Below are 16,342 nucleotides of genomic sequence, written 5' to 3'. Positions count from 1 at the left end.
TGGGTATGATGCCTCAATAGGCCACCCTCCTCCCACCCACCTCTGGATTTACTTTCCCCAATCTTCCCTCGCTCCTCTACTTGAATCTTCTTTTGTCCAAAGTCAACCCCATGTCCTGGGTTCCACTTCATCTGTGGAAGGTGGATGGAGATGATGTTGGGCCTCACAGGCTGGGTCATCCACTCAATGAAGTCTAGGGGTTTTCAAGTCACCCCTGACCTGGAAATAAGGTAACCGATCGTCCTGGTTTGCCCAGGACTGAGGGCTTTCATGGAATATGGAATTTTCAACGCTTCATCTGGAGTAGTCCAGGCAAACTGGGTTGGGTAGTTGCCTTACCTGTAAACCAGTCCTGGGCCAAAGAGGAGACTCCACTTGACTGCAAGACTTTAGGGCAAAGCAGAGCAAAGGCTCTTAGGTTTTCAGACTTTTACTGCTATTATAGAGAGGAGAGCTGATAATTGCACAATTCCGTATGGCTTGACATCATAGAATAAGCTATGGCATGTATGATTCCCGCCTCAGCAGCAGAGTCTCCAACATGATTCTCTCTCATGAATGCATATTGCGATGCAAATAAAGCAAAGCTCTGGTGTCACTGGAAAATCCCTGAATCCACTGTAACTTACTTAGGAATGAAAATCATTCACAAACTGTTTATTATAGTAGCAAATTACTTGGAACACATCTTGCAGCTGATGTGGCAGGTGTATTGTGACAGACTGAGAATTGCTGCTGGCTGGAGGGAAAGGATAACAAAAGGCAGGTGATGTTTAGGGATTTGGGAGGTAAAGAAGTGTCCAGTGATTGGAGCTGAGGATGAGGTAGGGGCTGGGTGGGAAAGAAGTCAGGCAAGGAAGCCTCCAAGGCTGGGTCAGCACTTCAGGGGCAAAAGCACAGTTATTTTAAGACAAGGGGATTTAGGGTTCATGTGAGATTTTCTGCCATTTTGGGGGGGGCGTTTCTCAAAATCAGAAGCTAGTTCTCTGGAAACCTACCAGTCTTTAAGCTGTTTTCATTTTAGGTAATGTTCCTTTAAAAATTCACTTTGAATTTAGCAAAGGTCCCTGGTAAGAAGCCCCTCTGTCTCTGTGTGCTGTGAAGGAAAGGAGGGGCTTTAAAGAAGCCCTTGGGGGCGGGGCCAGAGTTGGCAGTACCCGCTTCCCCACCCCACCAATCTCTGCTGCAGTTAACCCCTCCATGCCAGACAGTGCTGATGGGTCCCCAGAAGTTCAGTCTCACCTTTGGCGGTTCCTTGAAGGGCTCGCTGTAGAGGCTGCGTATTCTTCTGCGATCAATGACCTTATTGTCAGCTGGGGTTGGCTTATTGGCCTCGCCTTTGAACTGGGCGCTGTAGCTGGTCTCATGAGCCATCTTATCATCCGGGGGCTTGTACTGGGGCTTGGCTTTTATGGGTTTCACAGGCTTGATGTCAGTCCATGCTCTGAATTCATTCCTGCAAATCAAAGAAAGCCTCAGTGATATGATACATCCTATACCCAGAAGCAGTGCTCTCACACAGGGCGGCGAGCGCAGCGGGTTCTCAGTGAGTGCTTGTCGGGCTGACTGATGTGTGGCTGAAGAGTGAACTCACTCTCTCCTCCTGCGTAAGTGTAAGTGTTCCTTCCTGCCCGGTCGAGGCAGGTTGTGACAACAGCAGCAGTAGTTCAGAGAAAGAGCACGGGCTCCCAGCTCCCACTGTGTGACCGTGGACAGGCAGTTCTCATCTTTAGGCCTCATTTTCACAATACCTAACATGAGGCTGAAAAAACTCAATCCATTCAGTCATTTATGAGTTCAGCACATATGACCGAATGCTGCTGTGTGTGAGGTTAGAGAGCTGTGACTGTTAAACGAGACAACGTGTTGGACATTGTGCCTGGTACGTTGTGGCCAAACGAAAAAGTGCCAGTTCTGACTGAGTTATTTGTAGTGAGGTGGATGGACCTTGAGACTGTCATACAGAGTGAAGTAAGTCAGAAAGAGAAAGACCAATACTGTATGCTAACACATATACATGGAATCTAAGAAAAAAAAAAAAAGGTTCTGAAGAACCTAGGGGCAGGACAGGAATAAAGACACAGACGTAGAGAATGGACTTGAGGACACGGGGAGGGGGAAGGGTAAGTTGGGACGAAGTGAGAGAGTAGCATGGACATATATACACACCAAATGTGCAATAGATAGCTAGTGGGAAGCAGCCGCATAGCACAGGGAGATCAGCTTGGTGCTTTGTGACCACCTAGAGGGGTGGGAAATGGAGGGTGGGAGGGAGATGCAAGAGGGAGGGGATATGGAGATATATGTGTACATATATCTGACTCACTTTGTTATACAGCAGAAACTAACACAACACTGTAAAGCAAATATACTCCAATAAAGATGTTAAAAATAAAGAAGAACACTACAAAAAAAAAAAAAAAAGCCAGTTCTGTTCCTTCCTTTGTCATGATGAAGATGCTCTGTAACTCTGAATCTTTAAAGTTAATACTTCTCTTCAAAATAGCAGAGGGCTTGCTTCTTGTGCTACCTGAACCTTAACAATCTCAATCACTTTAGATGAAAATCCTTATGAAATGTCTAAATGCCTGCAGGTCATAAATAAGCAAGATGTACTGAACACAACCGGATGTCACCATGGGGACTTGTGTTGGGATACATGATGTGTAAGAGAGTCTTGGTGGGTTTGGTGTGAATGGCTATTGGTCCTTACCCTACACGATCCCTGTTTGGTGTTTTTTGAGTCAGTGTGTCAGTTTGCTTCTTCATAGCAATCTCTCTCCTGGTTTCTAGCCATATCTGATCTGTTACAGGACTGGAGAGTAGATGGTGACAGTGTTCAAAACAGGGTAAAATAAATGTCACTGCTGATGCAGGCCACAGGGTCCATCCTGATTGTTGAGTGCAAGACATCCAATACATAAGCTCTGTGGCTCTGAGGTCTTCGTCAGTTTCCCCTGATTTGGGGCCATGAGAAGCTGTGCTGTGGGAGAGGAAGAGCCAGTGTACGAATATCTGTGGAGTGAGGCTCTCCAGCACCCTCTCTCATCCTCATGGTAACTCCCTCCTTCAGGACTCAGACATGAGTGCCACAAACAACGGGCCACAGGGGACGGTAGAGAGAGCTCAGGCTGCCAAGGAGACACACGAATTCTAGCCCTAGCTCTGCCTCTAGGTAGATGCTGAGCAGGCCCCTCCCCTCTCTGAGCCTTAGTTTCCTCATCTGTCAAAAAAAGAATTGACCAGACAATGTCCTTATAATGCCCTTCAGGCTCTGAGGGCCTCTGAGTTGATAAAGCTGGTTTGGTAACACTGAGCCATATCCTGGTCATTTGAGCTTCTGAGGGGCACTGGCTCATGTGTGAGCAGACTGACCACAGTTTCTTAAGAGATCCTCCCGAAGCTTTAGACTTGCCTTTCCAGTGCAGTTGGACCTACTTCTAAATGCCCCACCAGGCTTCCCTGGTGGCGCAGTGGTTGAGAGTCCGCCTGTCGATGCAGGGGACACGGGTTCGTGCCCCGGTCCGGGAAGATCCCACATGCCGCGGAGCGGCTGGGCCCGTGAGCCATGGCCACTGAGCCTGCGCGTCCGGAGCCTGTGCTCCACAACGGGAGAGGCCACAACAGTGAGGGGCCCGCATACTGGAAAAACAAAAAAGAATGTCAATCTAAATGCCCCACCAATTCAAACTCAGCATCCCTAGAACCAAATCATCTTGTCCCCCTGCCAAGTTGTCTACTCTTCCTGGATTCCCTCGCTGCTCCATTGCGCTCATTCATTCATTCATTTATTCATTCGTTTATAAAACATTTACTGAGTGCTTAAGGTCTGCCTGGCAGGATGAACTCAAGGTGTGGGAGAGGGAGGGACTGGAGTTTACTCCAGGACGATAAGATAGGCTCCATGAAGGAGAAGGGAGTGGGGAGCACAGGGGAGGAGCTCCTGCACCAGCCCGGGAGTTGGGGGGTGGGTTCTGGAAGGAGTCATGGAGATTGACAGGGAGCCGGCCGAACGTGGCGGGGCGGGTTTCCAGGCAAAATGGGGGGCACGCAAAGAGGCTCACGAGAGGCCCGGCCCCCCAGGAGGACCTGCGGGCAGCTCGGGCGGCTGGGTTGAAGCTTGGTGGGGAAGGACAGGAGAGGCTGGGCAGGTCATGAAGGTCCTGCCAGCCACGTCAAGGGGACGGTCTGGACTGTAACAAGAAGTTGCCAGATGAGTTAAAGCCATGGATGCGTGCGGCCAGATTCTCCTTGGGGAAGAGAACTTTGGTAGCAGTGCGAATGGGGACAGAGGGGGAGGGGTGGAGTGGGAGGCCAGAAGGGATGTGCAGTGAGCCGGGAGGAAAGCGGAGACCTGAACCAGGATCGTGGCAGTGGGGACGGAACACGGCACTGAGTCGAGGGAAATGGGCGGGACTCGAACATGGCTGAGCTGAGGGAGGCCAGGCTTGGAGAGATATTTGGGTTTGTGGGTGGGGACACTACCCCCCTGAGCCGTGGAACCTGGGAAGAGAGGGGGTTTGGGAGGAGGGTTGAGACCCTCCTGATTCTGTTAATGGCAGCCACCTACTCGGCTTCAAGGCTGCTCTTGGAGCCTCTCCTCCCTCCTCCTCCTCCCCCCATTCGCCTCTGTACTCAACCAGTTACTGTGACCCGACTTCTGAGCCATTTTGGCTCTACACACAGGCCCAGTGCTGGCCCGGGCTGCCTCTGGGGCTCGGGCCCCATTACCTGCCTGAGGCGCCAGGACTCCCTTCCTTCCTCCCACCCTCGGGCCCTGATACTTGGCCTGCATCTCCCAGTAGCCAAAGCAGTAACAACCTGGCTCCCAAAATACGATGGCAGAAACCCGGATTCTCTGCTCCCACCCCTGCCTGCCTGCCTGCTTGCAGAATGAGGGCTGAGATAGGTATACACTAGCCCCAAGCACTGATTCTGGGTCATTTCTCCCAGGCCAGCTTCTGCAGCTTTCTCTCTCTCTCTCTCTCTCTGCAGCGGCCCCTGTGGGCTGGTAAGTTTCTCTCTGTGAGCATTAACCATGGGACGTGTCCTTGTGGGGACAGCTTGGTCACCCTGGTCTTGAACGACTTTGGTACATCATCTTCACGTGGGATGTGTTAATGAGTCCCATAATAAGTTCACTGTACTTATAACAGGCTGTTAGGTTTAAACCCAAATTCTATTACCTAGAACTTTCTTTGAACTCTCCACAAAACCTTCCCCAGCCACATGGAACAATTAATCATATGTCATAAAAAAATTATGTACCATTCATTAGTCACCTCTTATAAAGCTGGAAGGTTGTTTTTCTTTTGTATATTCTCTATAATCCTTACAACAACTTTGAAAGGAAGCAGTATTATTTCCCTTTTATGAAAGAGGGTCACCAAGGCTCAGAGAGGTTAAGTGGTTTGCATAAGGCCACACAGCTGGCAAATAGCAGAGCTGATTCTCAGCCCAGGTCATTCGGGCTCCACAGCCCACATCCTTCCCACTGCTCTCGGACAATGTGCTGGAGCTGCAGCGTGCTGGCGGCCCTCACTGGAGGTGCTTGTGCAGGCTGTGGCCTGCTGTCTGCAATGCTGTGGAGGGTTTATATGACAGACTGCACAGAGAATACCTGAGCTCCCCCAGCCCTGAGATGCTCCTCCCAGAGCAGTATGGGCCACACTCTCAGGTCAGTCATGTCCAGTTCCTTTTGCCACGAGTTCATGGTCCCCTGTAACCATCAATTCCCCTTTCTGTGCAACCAGATTTCAGCTTGATCATTCATTCATTCATCTGTTTGGCATTTGCCAAACTCCAGCCATGGCTATGGCATGTGGCCCACAGAGAGGAGGAAGCCAAGGTTGAGGTCTCTACAGTTTAGTGAGTCAGGGTCTGTCCATGTGTGACCCTAAGAAAAGGCAGAATGAAGCAAATGGGACAGAGGTCAGAAGGATAGAGGGGAAAGGATGCTTTATTCTGAGGGGTGAAGTGGGGAAGGGGGCACTGAAGGATGCAGATAAAGAAGTGTGTGGGGGGAATCAGGCAGCAGTGAGGTATTTGGGGCAGGTTCACAGAACCACAGAGTGGTTCCCTGAACCACTCAGGGAGCGGGAGGGTGGGGCTCTTGGAGGGATGGCATGGTGACCGGGCAGGCAGGAGCTAGAAGCAGGCTGCACAGAGCCTGGAATGCCATGCCTGGATGCTAGTGGGAGGCCTGGGGAGCCGCTGAACACTTCTGAGAGAGGCAGCACTATTCCTATTCCTCCACTGATGGTGTCCTCCTCCTCTCAGACTGTCCCAATTTTAGTTATTCTCCAAGGCCCAGCTCAGGGCTCTCCTCTTCCAGGAAGCCCTCCTGGATTACTCAGCCCAAAGTCTCCCAGCTCTTGGCTCCTGGACCCTCTACTGTACTGTCCAGCTTTGTGGTTACCTAGCAGTTTCACATTCTTTAATTCTTTCATGAGTCCGTTTGTCTCTCTCGAGGGACAAGATATACAACAGAAAATTCATGACAGAACTCTCCTTCAAGTCCAATCTCATTTGCGTGGCTGCAGAGGGATATTCTTTAACTTACCCTGTATCAGACTACAGGTTAGGGGCCTGGCTGGGCGAGGACCTCAGTCCTCATCTGCCCGCCAGAACCCTTCCCTCCCCCGGGCCATCATTGAGAGCCACACTCCATATCTTTCCTACATTCCTCTCAGGATTGAAGGGTTTGGCATTCAGTAGGCATTTACTAGAAACAGCTGTTATTTGATTTCCTTTCTGGTCAGCAACTGGCCCTCCTCCTGCGCCCTTCCTGCCTGCCTAGATGGTGCAGAGCTTGCTCCTTGGAGGCAAGAGAACATCTTATGCTTCTATCCGGTGCCCATCATGCTGAAATGATGATGGTCTCACAAACTTGTCTCCTGCCTTAGCCAGAGGCCATTCTCACCAGGAACTGAGCTCTGTTTATCTGTGTTTCCCTGCTGCCCTGAATAGCATAGAGCAAAACATCCAAGAAACATTTGGAGAATCAAAGAAAATCAAGGGTTCTGTTCTACTACAGAGACTTGTGACGGCTGCTCACACGCGGGGCTTCTATTACTGCTTAAACCACGTCCCTAAAACCCATGAGCCGCAAGTCTTAAGTTCTTGTCGGGAAGAGTTTCCCTCGTGAAAGTAAACATGCCAAGTCACCCAAGCTTCCACAGGATCCATCCTCCCTAGATGGACAGGAGGCACCTAGCGCCCCTGCTGAGCGAAGCTGCCTCAGGTGGGAAAGGGGCTGGCTGGGGGCCGTGGAGAATCAGGACAGGGAAGGAGAGGAAAACTTAACAAACACCTGCCCAACACCTACTTGTTAAAAGGCTGAGCCCTTTAAGAATCTAAGCCTACTTTAGCCTTTGAACACCCTGTGTGGTCACTGTTATTCACCCCATGCTGTGTGTGAGGAACTGAGCACGGGGGGTGGGGGTGGGGTGGGGTGGGGGGTGGGGGTGGGGACACCAAGGGACGCCAAGGCAAGCCAGTACAAAACAAGCCAGTATGTAGTCAGGCAGTTACTGGACCGCAGTCTGCCTGACTCAAAGGCCTCGTTCTGTCTGCTTCTCCACACTTGGGGGTGGGTGTGTAACCCACCTCAAGCTCATAGCGACTTTGGATCCTGGCAGCAAACACAGAAAAGCACTGCCCTTCAGCCTGTCTGATACACACCACAGTGAGGCTCTGGGCAAACTGGGAGGCTCCACATCTGCGGGCTGCTGCGCTGGCCTCCCAGAGCTGTTCCTCGTGCCAAGGCTTCTCCTGTATCCGGATGTAAGGAAGTCATGGGGATTGGATGATCCAACCACACTGCCAAGGCCTCACTGTCCCCTAGAAGGACCCCATCACTTGAGGCTTAGGGCATCACTGATGTCCTAATAATCCCTGCAGGGGCAGAGAATGGCTTTGGGACTACGATGTCCCTCTGTGGGTGAGTCAACTGCACAGAGAAGTGGCCCCACTGCTATGTTCAGGTCTGGGCATAAGGACTCCTTACAGGACTCTGCTGATGGCCCCTGTGTGCTGGAGAAACCTATGGAGGGGAGCCTGGGCCGGTGTGAGCCGTCTCAGTGTGTGGGGACTTGGTGGACAAGATGTTCCTGGGCTGCTCCCTCGGGACCTTCAAATCACAGCACAGTCACGCTTAGAGCAGCTGCTGCAGTAGAGCTTTTGGATTGTGCTGACCAGGCAGAGTTTTTAAAGGAGTCAACAAATGCTCTACCTTCACCTCCTCCTGTGCAGCCCCTGTGCCCACCTCACCTGGGCCCTCAACGCCTCCTCTCCCTGGACCACAGCATCAGGATCCTGGCCCCCATCTCCTCACTTGGACCCACCCAAGACATGCTGCAGGATAAATCTGCTCGGCTGTGAGCACACTCTCCCCTGTGGGAACACCTTAGCGGTTCCCAGTGTCCTGAAGGACCAAGTCCCAGCTAAGGTCCCTTCTAGCTGCCACGTGTCACGATTCCTTAGGATGATAGGCAAAGCCCTGGGACTTGGCCCCAGGTGACCACTCCAGCCTCATTTCTCTACCTTCATCGGTCATCCGCATCACCAGTGAGTGAGTGTTTTCTGCGTGCCAGGTTCTCTGACTGCACTGTCTTATGCTGTCCTCACAACCACACTGTGCCACGGGTACCATCACCGACTCTGCCCAGGAGGACTCCACGCTGCCCTTCCCCAGACACAGACTGCACTTTCCTGCTGTGCGGTTCCCCTTTCTGGCACGCTACTCCCTCCACGCCTCCAGCTGCTGAAGCATTACATGACCTTGTGTGCCAGGATCCAGTGCTCTCCCCTCCAGGGAGTCCCCAGGCCCACTGCTGAATCAGGCCTTCCTCCTCTGACCTTCATCTCTTGGTAGCACTCACTGTCTTCCAGCTTGTCCTAGGCCACCTGTGTAGATATCTTCCTTCCCTCCCAGACTGTGCCCTTGTTGAAGGTCAGGACTGTCTTTCTGCATCTGTGTAATCCTCACTGTGCCCTGGACATGGATTCAGAATGCAGCCTCCACCTCACCCCTGTGAACAGCTAAACAGGAAGTCCCTGGGCTGCCCCAGCCAGGGAGGGGGCATAAAGTTGCTACACGAGCATCTTATGGCCTATATACCACTTCTCACAGTATGTCCACAAATTCCTTGACATTCTTCCCTTAGATGGAGTTTAATCCCCCACCCCTTGAATGTGATTGGACTTAGTGACTTGCTTCCAATAAACAGAATAAGGTGGAAGTGATGGTATGTAGTTCCCGAGACTGCACCACAAAGCCATTGTAGCCTCGTCCTTGCTCTCCCTCTCTTGGATCACTCAGCCTGGGGACAGAATGCTGCCACATCACGAGGACACTCAAACAGCCCCTAGGGAGAGGTCCATGGGGCAAGGAACCGAGCCTCCTGCTAAAAGCCATATGAGTGAGCCGTCCTGGAAGTGGACCCTCAGCCCCAGGCAAGCGTTCAGGGGACCTCACGAGAGACCCTGAGCTAGAACTCCCCAGCTAAGCGGTTCCTGGATTGCTGGCCCTCAGAAGCTGTCTGAGATCATTAACGTTTGTTGGCCTAAGCTGCTAAGTTGTGGAGTAATCTGTTACATAGCAATCAATTCTAACACAGACCCCGATCAGAAATTACTCTTCCCATTGAAAGCAGTTTTAAAAACCCAGGGTTCAGGTCAGCAAGGCAGAGAGCACTGGTGTGAGCAGAGCCCAGGAAGTTCAAGTTCCCAGCAGAGCTGTGGCATCAGGTGAATAGAGACGGTCATGCTCCGGTGGTAAGAACCTGAGGGGGAACATTTTGCAGCCTTCACTAGAGGTAGCAAAGCCTCCTATGCAGCAAAGCTGGTTGAGAAATACGTGCCTGGGGGCCTGGCCACAAGCAGAAACAAAGAAACTCAGGCCCTCACAGGAGAAAATGATGCCTCAGTGCACACAGCACATGACAGGGCTCAGGGAAGCACAGGCCGAGGGCAGGGAGGTGGGAACAAGCATCGAACCTGGGTCAGAAGAGAGTCGGTGGTTCCCTGGCAAGAACACAGGCTCTGGAATAAAATAAACCTGGGTGCCGTCTTGGCTCTAACCCTCCAGTCAGTCCCTCACTTGCTCTGAACTTCAGTGAGCTCATTTGGAAAGGATTTGCTCAAGGCCTGTTTCACAGGATTGATGTGGGGTTAAATGAGAATGTATTAGTAGCAGAAGACCTGAACGTCAGAATTACCAAGTCTTTGGTGGATAACTGTATCATAATGTATTTGGTTTTCATTACAGAGTCACGTGCTCAAGAAAAATGATTGAACATCTTCTTCATCGCAGTCACGAGGCTGGAGATGCGGTGTGAAAGCCAGACGCTGCTCCAGCCTCACTGACCTCGCAGTTAGTGGGAAGGTCTAAACAATTACACAGACATCAAATATCTGTCCAGCTATTGTGTTCTCTGACCACTGCAGTCAACGGTTTGGTGCCCAATGTGGACAAAATTTGGACAGAAGCTTCCAGTGGCAGGTTCATTTCTGAATGCATTTCATGTTAGACTTGAACAAAGTAGCGTTCAATGAATGCCTGATTAATTGAATCTCCAATACTGAGGGCCCACTGTAAGCAGATGTTCACTCCTTAAGGCCTTGTCCCACTTAAGCACATTTTTTTGCAGTGACTCAAGGGGAGATACTGAAAGAGCAGTTACAGAGGGAGAGACTGAAGACGGGAGAGAGCTGGGTGATTGATGAAGCCAGGTCCCAGAAGAGGAAGGGGGGAGGCATCAGGAGAATGCAGAGGGTTTGGCCTTGGAGAGACGGTGTTGTAAAAGAAGAGAACAGAGGCTGGTCCTTCATTTCTCATTTGGAAAAGCCTGACATTTACAAGAAACAATGAAACAGAAGTATAGAAGGACAATTTTACTGCTGTGAAGAATATCTACATGTGTTAATTAGTACAAATCTCCTCTTGACAGAAGTGGAGTCTTAGAATAATAGATTATTGCCAACTACGATCATATATAAATTCTACTTCTCTGCCCATAAGCCCCAGATTTATTTATTATGTGTCTAAGTCCTTGGGAAAGATACTTCTTTCCCCATTCTCTTGACAACGAAATTTTCAACAACATTCCTCAACTGCTTTATGAAGGAAGAAAACCACCCTTTTAAATCTTAATGGTTTAAAATCTTCCTGTAGATTTTCATCAGTAATTTATGTTGCCATGGAAACATTGTCTTTGTTCAAAATCCTGTCCACACTTGTTATATTAAAGTGTTCTAGAAGAAGGGAAGCAGGCTCCTTATTGAACTCAGGTTGGAAGCAGTCAGCGAATGCTGTCGGTTACCAAGCTATTGTCAGGAGTTGGTTAAAGGAAGTAGGATTTGTAGATTAAAAAGAAAAGAACATCCCTGGGCCTGGTGGGTTGCAGGGGGCTTAGAGAGGCTTCTCTCTCCTTCTAGGGGGAGTGGATGATTGCTTCTTCCCGCTAGAGATGACTGGGTCAAGAGAGGAGTTTTATGATCTATGCATGTATATGTACTGCATGCATCTTGCAGCTTCTTTTGTGTGAAAGGGAATCTCATAAAGAATGCCAACATTCTAATCATTTAGGATTGCTCTTCTTATCCATTAAAACCCAATAAACACATGCACACCATGTGTGAGTTTTTTTTGAAATGAGGAAAGCACACACTGGGCAAAAAACTTGTCAGTATATAAAGTTTGAAGCTTATCGAATGTGAACGGAGAATGAGAGGAAAAGCATCCTCCTTTCCCTTCCATGGAAAGATCTAGCATGGGCATCAGTTGGCAATGACAAGTGTCGGGACGGCGGTTCCCCTCATTAGGTAAATGGCTCATTCTGCAGCTAACTGCTGTCTCAGTCTGTCACGGGCTGCATGGGGCTCACAGGCCCCCGTGCACCTGGGAAACAGCGTCTCACACAGAGAAAACAATGTGCACGGTATATATGAGTATGATATATATGAATTATGAGTACAGATAGTTAAAAATGAAAACTGCTCAAAGTAGGAGTCAGTTTGATTCTACACAAATTAATTTAGGTTGCAGTGTCTAGCAGGCACTACGCTAGGAACTGTCGGGAAGAAAAAGGGTCCAAAATAAGAAACCTACAGTTGGCAGAGGTGGAGGATAAGAGTGGGGGAACGTGGTAGTTAAAGTAAGTGCACATACAAATACACCTCACGTAGAAAAGAGTAAGAGCTAGATGAGAGGTTATAAGAAAATTACAGTTCCCCTTCCTTGCTTGCTAGCCCCCACTTTCGCATTATTGTCTGCGTTTATTATTCGCAGGAATGCGGGATGTGCTACAAGACCATAGTTATCTGGTTGAGGCCACTCTCTTCTGGATGGTTGGGTCCTCAAGGACCTGTGTCCATTACTTGCAGAAAAATGGTTCCTAAGACAGGAAATGGGAACCCTGAGAGTTGCCCTGAAAGGAGGGAAAGACTGCTGCCTCCTTCTGGGTAAACCTAGAATTCTGGGAGGACACTCCTATGCGATGATCTATAAAAAGTGCCAAGGACATTGTATGATACATCCAGTGAAGTGCTCAATAAATCCAGGTCTCCTCATTCTTTGCTCTGTGTATAGGAGGGACTTGATGAATTTTTTTTTAACAAATAAAGCTGGTGCTAAAGACAATATCATTTTATGACTTCTTGAGACCTATGCTAAGTTACTCTTTAAAGTGTAGCTCCATTACAAGGAAATACTAGGAACAACTTCATGTCATTAAACTTGACAATATAGATGAAATGGACAAATTGTTAGAAAGATGCCAATCACAAAAGCTGACTCAAAAAAGAAATAGAAAATCTGAATAAATGTATATCAAGTAAAGAAACTGAATTAGTCACTTAAAATCTTTCCACAAAGAAAATCCAGCCCCAGTGATCTTCTATCAAGAAGATCATTTTAGAATTAAAATTCATATTGTTGAATTCTATCAAACATTAAGGAAAAAATAAACACCCGGCCTAGGGCTTCCCTGGTGGTGCAGTGGTTGGGAGTCCGCCTGCCGATGCAGGGGACGCGGGTTCGTGCCCCGGTCCGGGAAGATCCCACATGCCGCGGAGCGGCTGGGCCCGTGAGCCATGGCCGCTGAGCCTGCGCGTCCGGAGCCTGTGCTCCGCAACGGGAGAAGCCACAACAGTGAGAGGCCCACGTACCGCAAAAAAACAAACAAACAAAAAACACCCAGCCTAACAATCTCTTTTCAAAATAGAGGACGGGAGAACACTTCCTAACTCATTTTAAGATGGGTAAAATCATGTATTACCCTGATACCAAGACAGTCAAACACGTTTTAAGAAAACTACAGGCCAATATTACTCATGAATATAGATATTAAAACCCTTAACAAAAGATTAGCAAATCAAATCCAGCAACATATAAGAAGATTTAACAAGTGAAGTTTATCCTAGGAATGCAAGCTTGGTTTAAGATACAAAAAAAAAAAAAGAAAAATTAATGTAATATGCCATTGTCATAGAATAAAGAACAGAAACCATATGATCATCTTAATAGATACAGAAAAAACGTTGGACAAAATCTAACACCTTTTCATGATTAAAAAAATCTCAGTAAACTAGGAATAGAAGGGAACTTCCTCAACCTAATAGAGGACATCTACCAAAACCCTACAACTACCATCATACTCTGTGGTGAAAGACTTAATGCTTTCCCCTTAAGATCAGGAATAAGGCAAGGATGTCCACTGTTATCACTTTTATTCAACATTGTAGTGGAGGCCACAGCCAGTATAATAAAGCAAGATAAAGAAATTAAAGGCATATAGATTAGAAAAGAAGAGTAAAACTGTCATTATTTGCATATAACATGATCTTGCATTTAGAAAATCATCAGGAATCTACAAAACGTTCTAGAACAAATGAGTGAGTTTAGCAAGGTTACTGGATACACAATGAATATACAAAAATTAATTATATTTCTATAGACTAGTCTCAAACAACAAGAAAATAAAAAATTTAAAAATCCATTCACAACAGCATCAGAAAGAATAAAATGCTGTGGAATAAGATTAACAAAAGAAGTGCAACGTCTGAACACTGAAAACTACATAATATTGCTGAGAGAAATTGAAAACCTAAACAAATGAAGTCATATACAATGTTCATAAATGGGAGGATTTAATATTGCTCAGATGGCAAATCTAGAAATGGATCTATAAATTTCAAAGCAAATATTATCAAGATCCCAGCAGGAGTTTTTGTAGAAAATGACAAGCTGATTTTAAAGTTTATATAGAAATACAGGAGATATGGAATTGATAAAAATTTTTTGAGAAAGATAAACAAAGTCTGAGTAGTTATATTTCCTTATTTTAAAACTTATTATGAAGCTATAGTAATCAAGTATGTTACTGGCATAAAAATAGACACATAGAGGGCTTCCCTGGTGGCGCAGTGATTGAGAGTCCGCCTGCCGATGCAGGGGACACGGGTTCCTGCCCTGGTCTGGGAGGATCCCACATGCCGCGGAGCGGCGGGGCCTGTGAGCCATGGCCGCTGAGCCTGCGCGTCCGGAGCCTGTGCTCCGCAACGGGAGAGGCCACAACAGTGAGAGGCCCGCGTACCGCAAAAAAAAAAATAGACACATAGATATATGAACAAAATAGAGAGTTCAGAAATTGATCTTTGTATACGGTAGTGTGTTGAAGCTGGCCTATCCTGGCTTACAGAGCTGACTGTCAAATTTTCAGGAATCTGGTGAGCTGACTGTTAAACTATTGGTAGCTTGAAATGAGCCACGTAAGAGTATTCATACCAGGAAATAGGCCAACACTACAAATTAAGCCCCTTCTTTTTCCCAGAGAGTTAGTTGTTAAACATTTACCATCATATCACTGCTCACATATATGGTCAATTTATTTTTGACAAAGGTGCTAAGGTAATTCAGTAGAGGAAAGGATAGTCTTTTCAACAAATGGTACTGGGAAAACTGGATATCCATATGGAAAGAGAATTAATCTCAACCACTAACTTACGCCACACACAAAAATTAATTAGAAATGTACTATAGACCTAAACTAAATGTAAACCTGAAAATGATACTTCATAAAGAAGACATGGAAGAAAATCTTTGTGACCTCGGAGTAGGCCAAGATTTCTCAGATATGACACAAAAGGCAAAAACAATAAAATTTTAAAAATGATAAATTCAATTCACCAAAAATAACATTTTTAGTCTTCAAAAGATACCATTAAGACAAGGAAAAGACAAATCATAGTCTAAAAGAAAATATTTGCAAAACATATACCTGATTAAAAATTTGTATCCAGAATATATAAAGATCTCTTAAAACTCAATAATAAAAGACAATCAACCCAATTTTAAAATGGGAAAACTACTGATAGACACTTTACTAAAGAAGATATACAAATGGCAAATAAGTACATGAAAAGATGGTCAACACCACATTTTAAGGGGAAATACAAATTAAAACCACAATGAAATACCACCACACTCACTAAAATGGCTAAAATAAAGATCACTGACTACACTAAATGTTGGCAAGAACGTGGAGCAACTGGATCTCTCATACATTGCTGATGGGAATGTAAAATGGTACAGCTACTTTGGAAAAAACATTGTTTTTAAATTAACCATACACTTACAACATGTCTCAGCTATTCTATTCCTAAGTACCAAGGAGAAATGAACATATACATCTACAAACAATTGATACACAAATGTTAATAACAGTATTATTCATGGTAGCCAAAAAGCTAGAAACAACCCAAATATTCATCAACCAATAAATGAATAAAGAAAATGGTAAATCCACACAACGGAATAACACTCAGGAATAATAAGGAATGAACTAACATGGGTGAATCTCAAAAGTATCATGCTAAATGAAATAGCCAGACAGAAGATATGACATATATGATTTTGTTTATATGAAATTGATAGAAAAGGCAAATTATAGAAACAGAAAGATCAATGGTTGCCTAGGCCCGGGAGTGGGAGGGAGGATTGATTGTAAATGAGCAGGACAGATGACAATATTCTAATACCATCTTTCAGGGATGGTTGCCCCAATGCATAAATTTACTAAATCTCATCAAACTGCACTTAAAAGGGGTTAATTTTATGTTATGTAAACTATAACTCAATAAAGCTGTTAAAACATCCAGCTGTCTTTTCTTCTTTCCTGACATCCCTCCCCTTGCAGGGAGCTGACCCCTGACTCCTTTAGTGCCCTGGGACTTCTCTGTACCAGCTTCCTTGTCTGGTTGCTCACACTGCATTCTTGGCTGTTTCCAAGCCCATCTGGGAGGCCTGGGAGGACAGCCAGGGCTTCCAAGCCCTCTCTGT

At 46.8% G+C, this 16,342-nt stretch overlaps 1 protein-coding gene across 1 annotated transcript in view; it reads right to left on the bottom strand.

The window, feature by feature from the left end:
* Positions 1-16,342, bottom strand: part of MAP6 (microtubule associated protein 6) — a gene marked incomplete at both ends in the record, with an annotated part of 86,694 nt that overhangs the window by 27,706 nt on the left and 42,646 nt on the right. Inside the window, one exon of the mRNA XM_082844538.1 lies at positions 1,243-1,456. Coding sequence (XP_082700664.1) covers positions 1,243-1,456 — 214 coding nt within the window. The remainder of the gene's footprint in view (positions 1-1,242; positions 1,457-16,342) is intronic.

This window comes from Leucopleurus acutus (assembly GCF_964270905.1).
Source record: "Leucopleurus acutus genome assembly, chromosome: 8".
Classification (NCBI taxonomy): Eukaryota; Metazoa; Chordata; class Mammalia; order Artiodactyla; family Delphinidae; genus Leucopleurus; species Leucopleurus acutus.
Note: the sequence above shows the minus strand (reverse complement) of the source record. Positions and strands in the feature narration are given on the sequence as shown.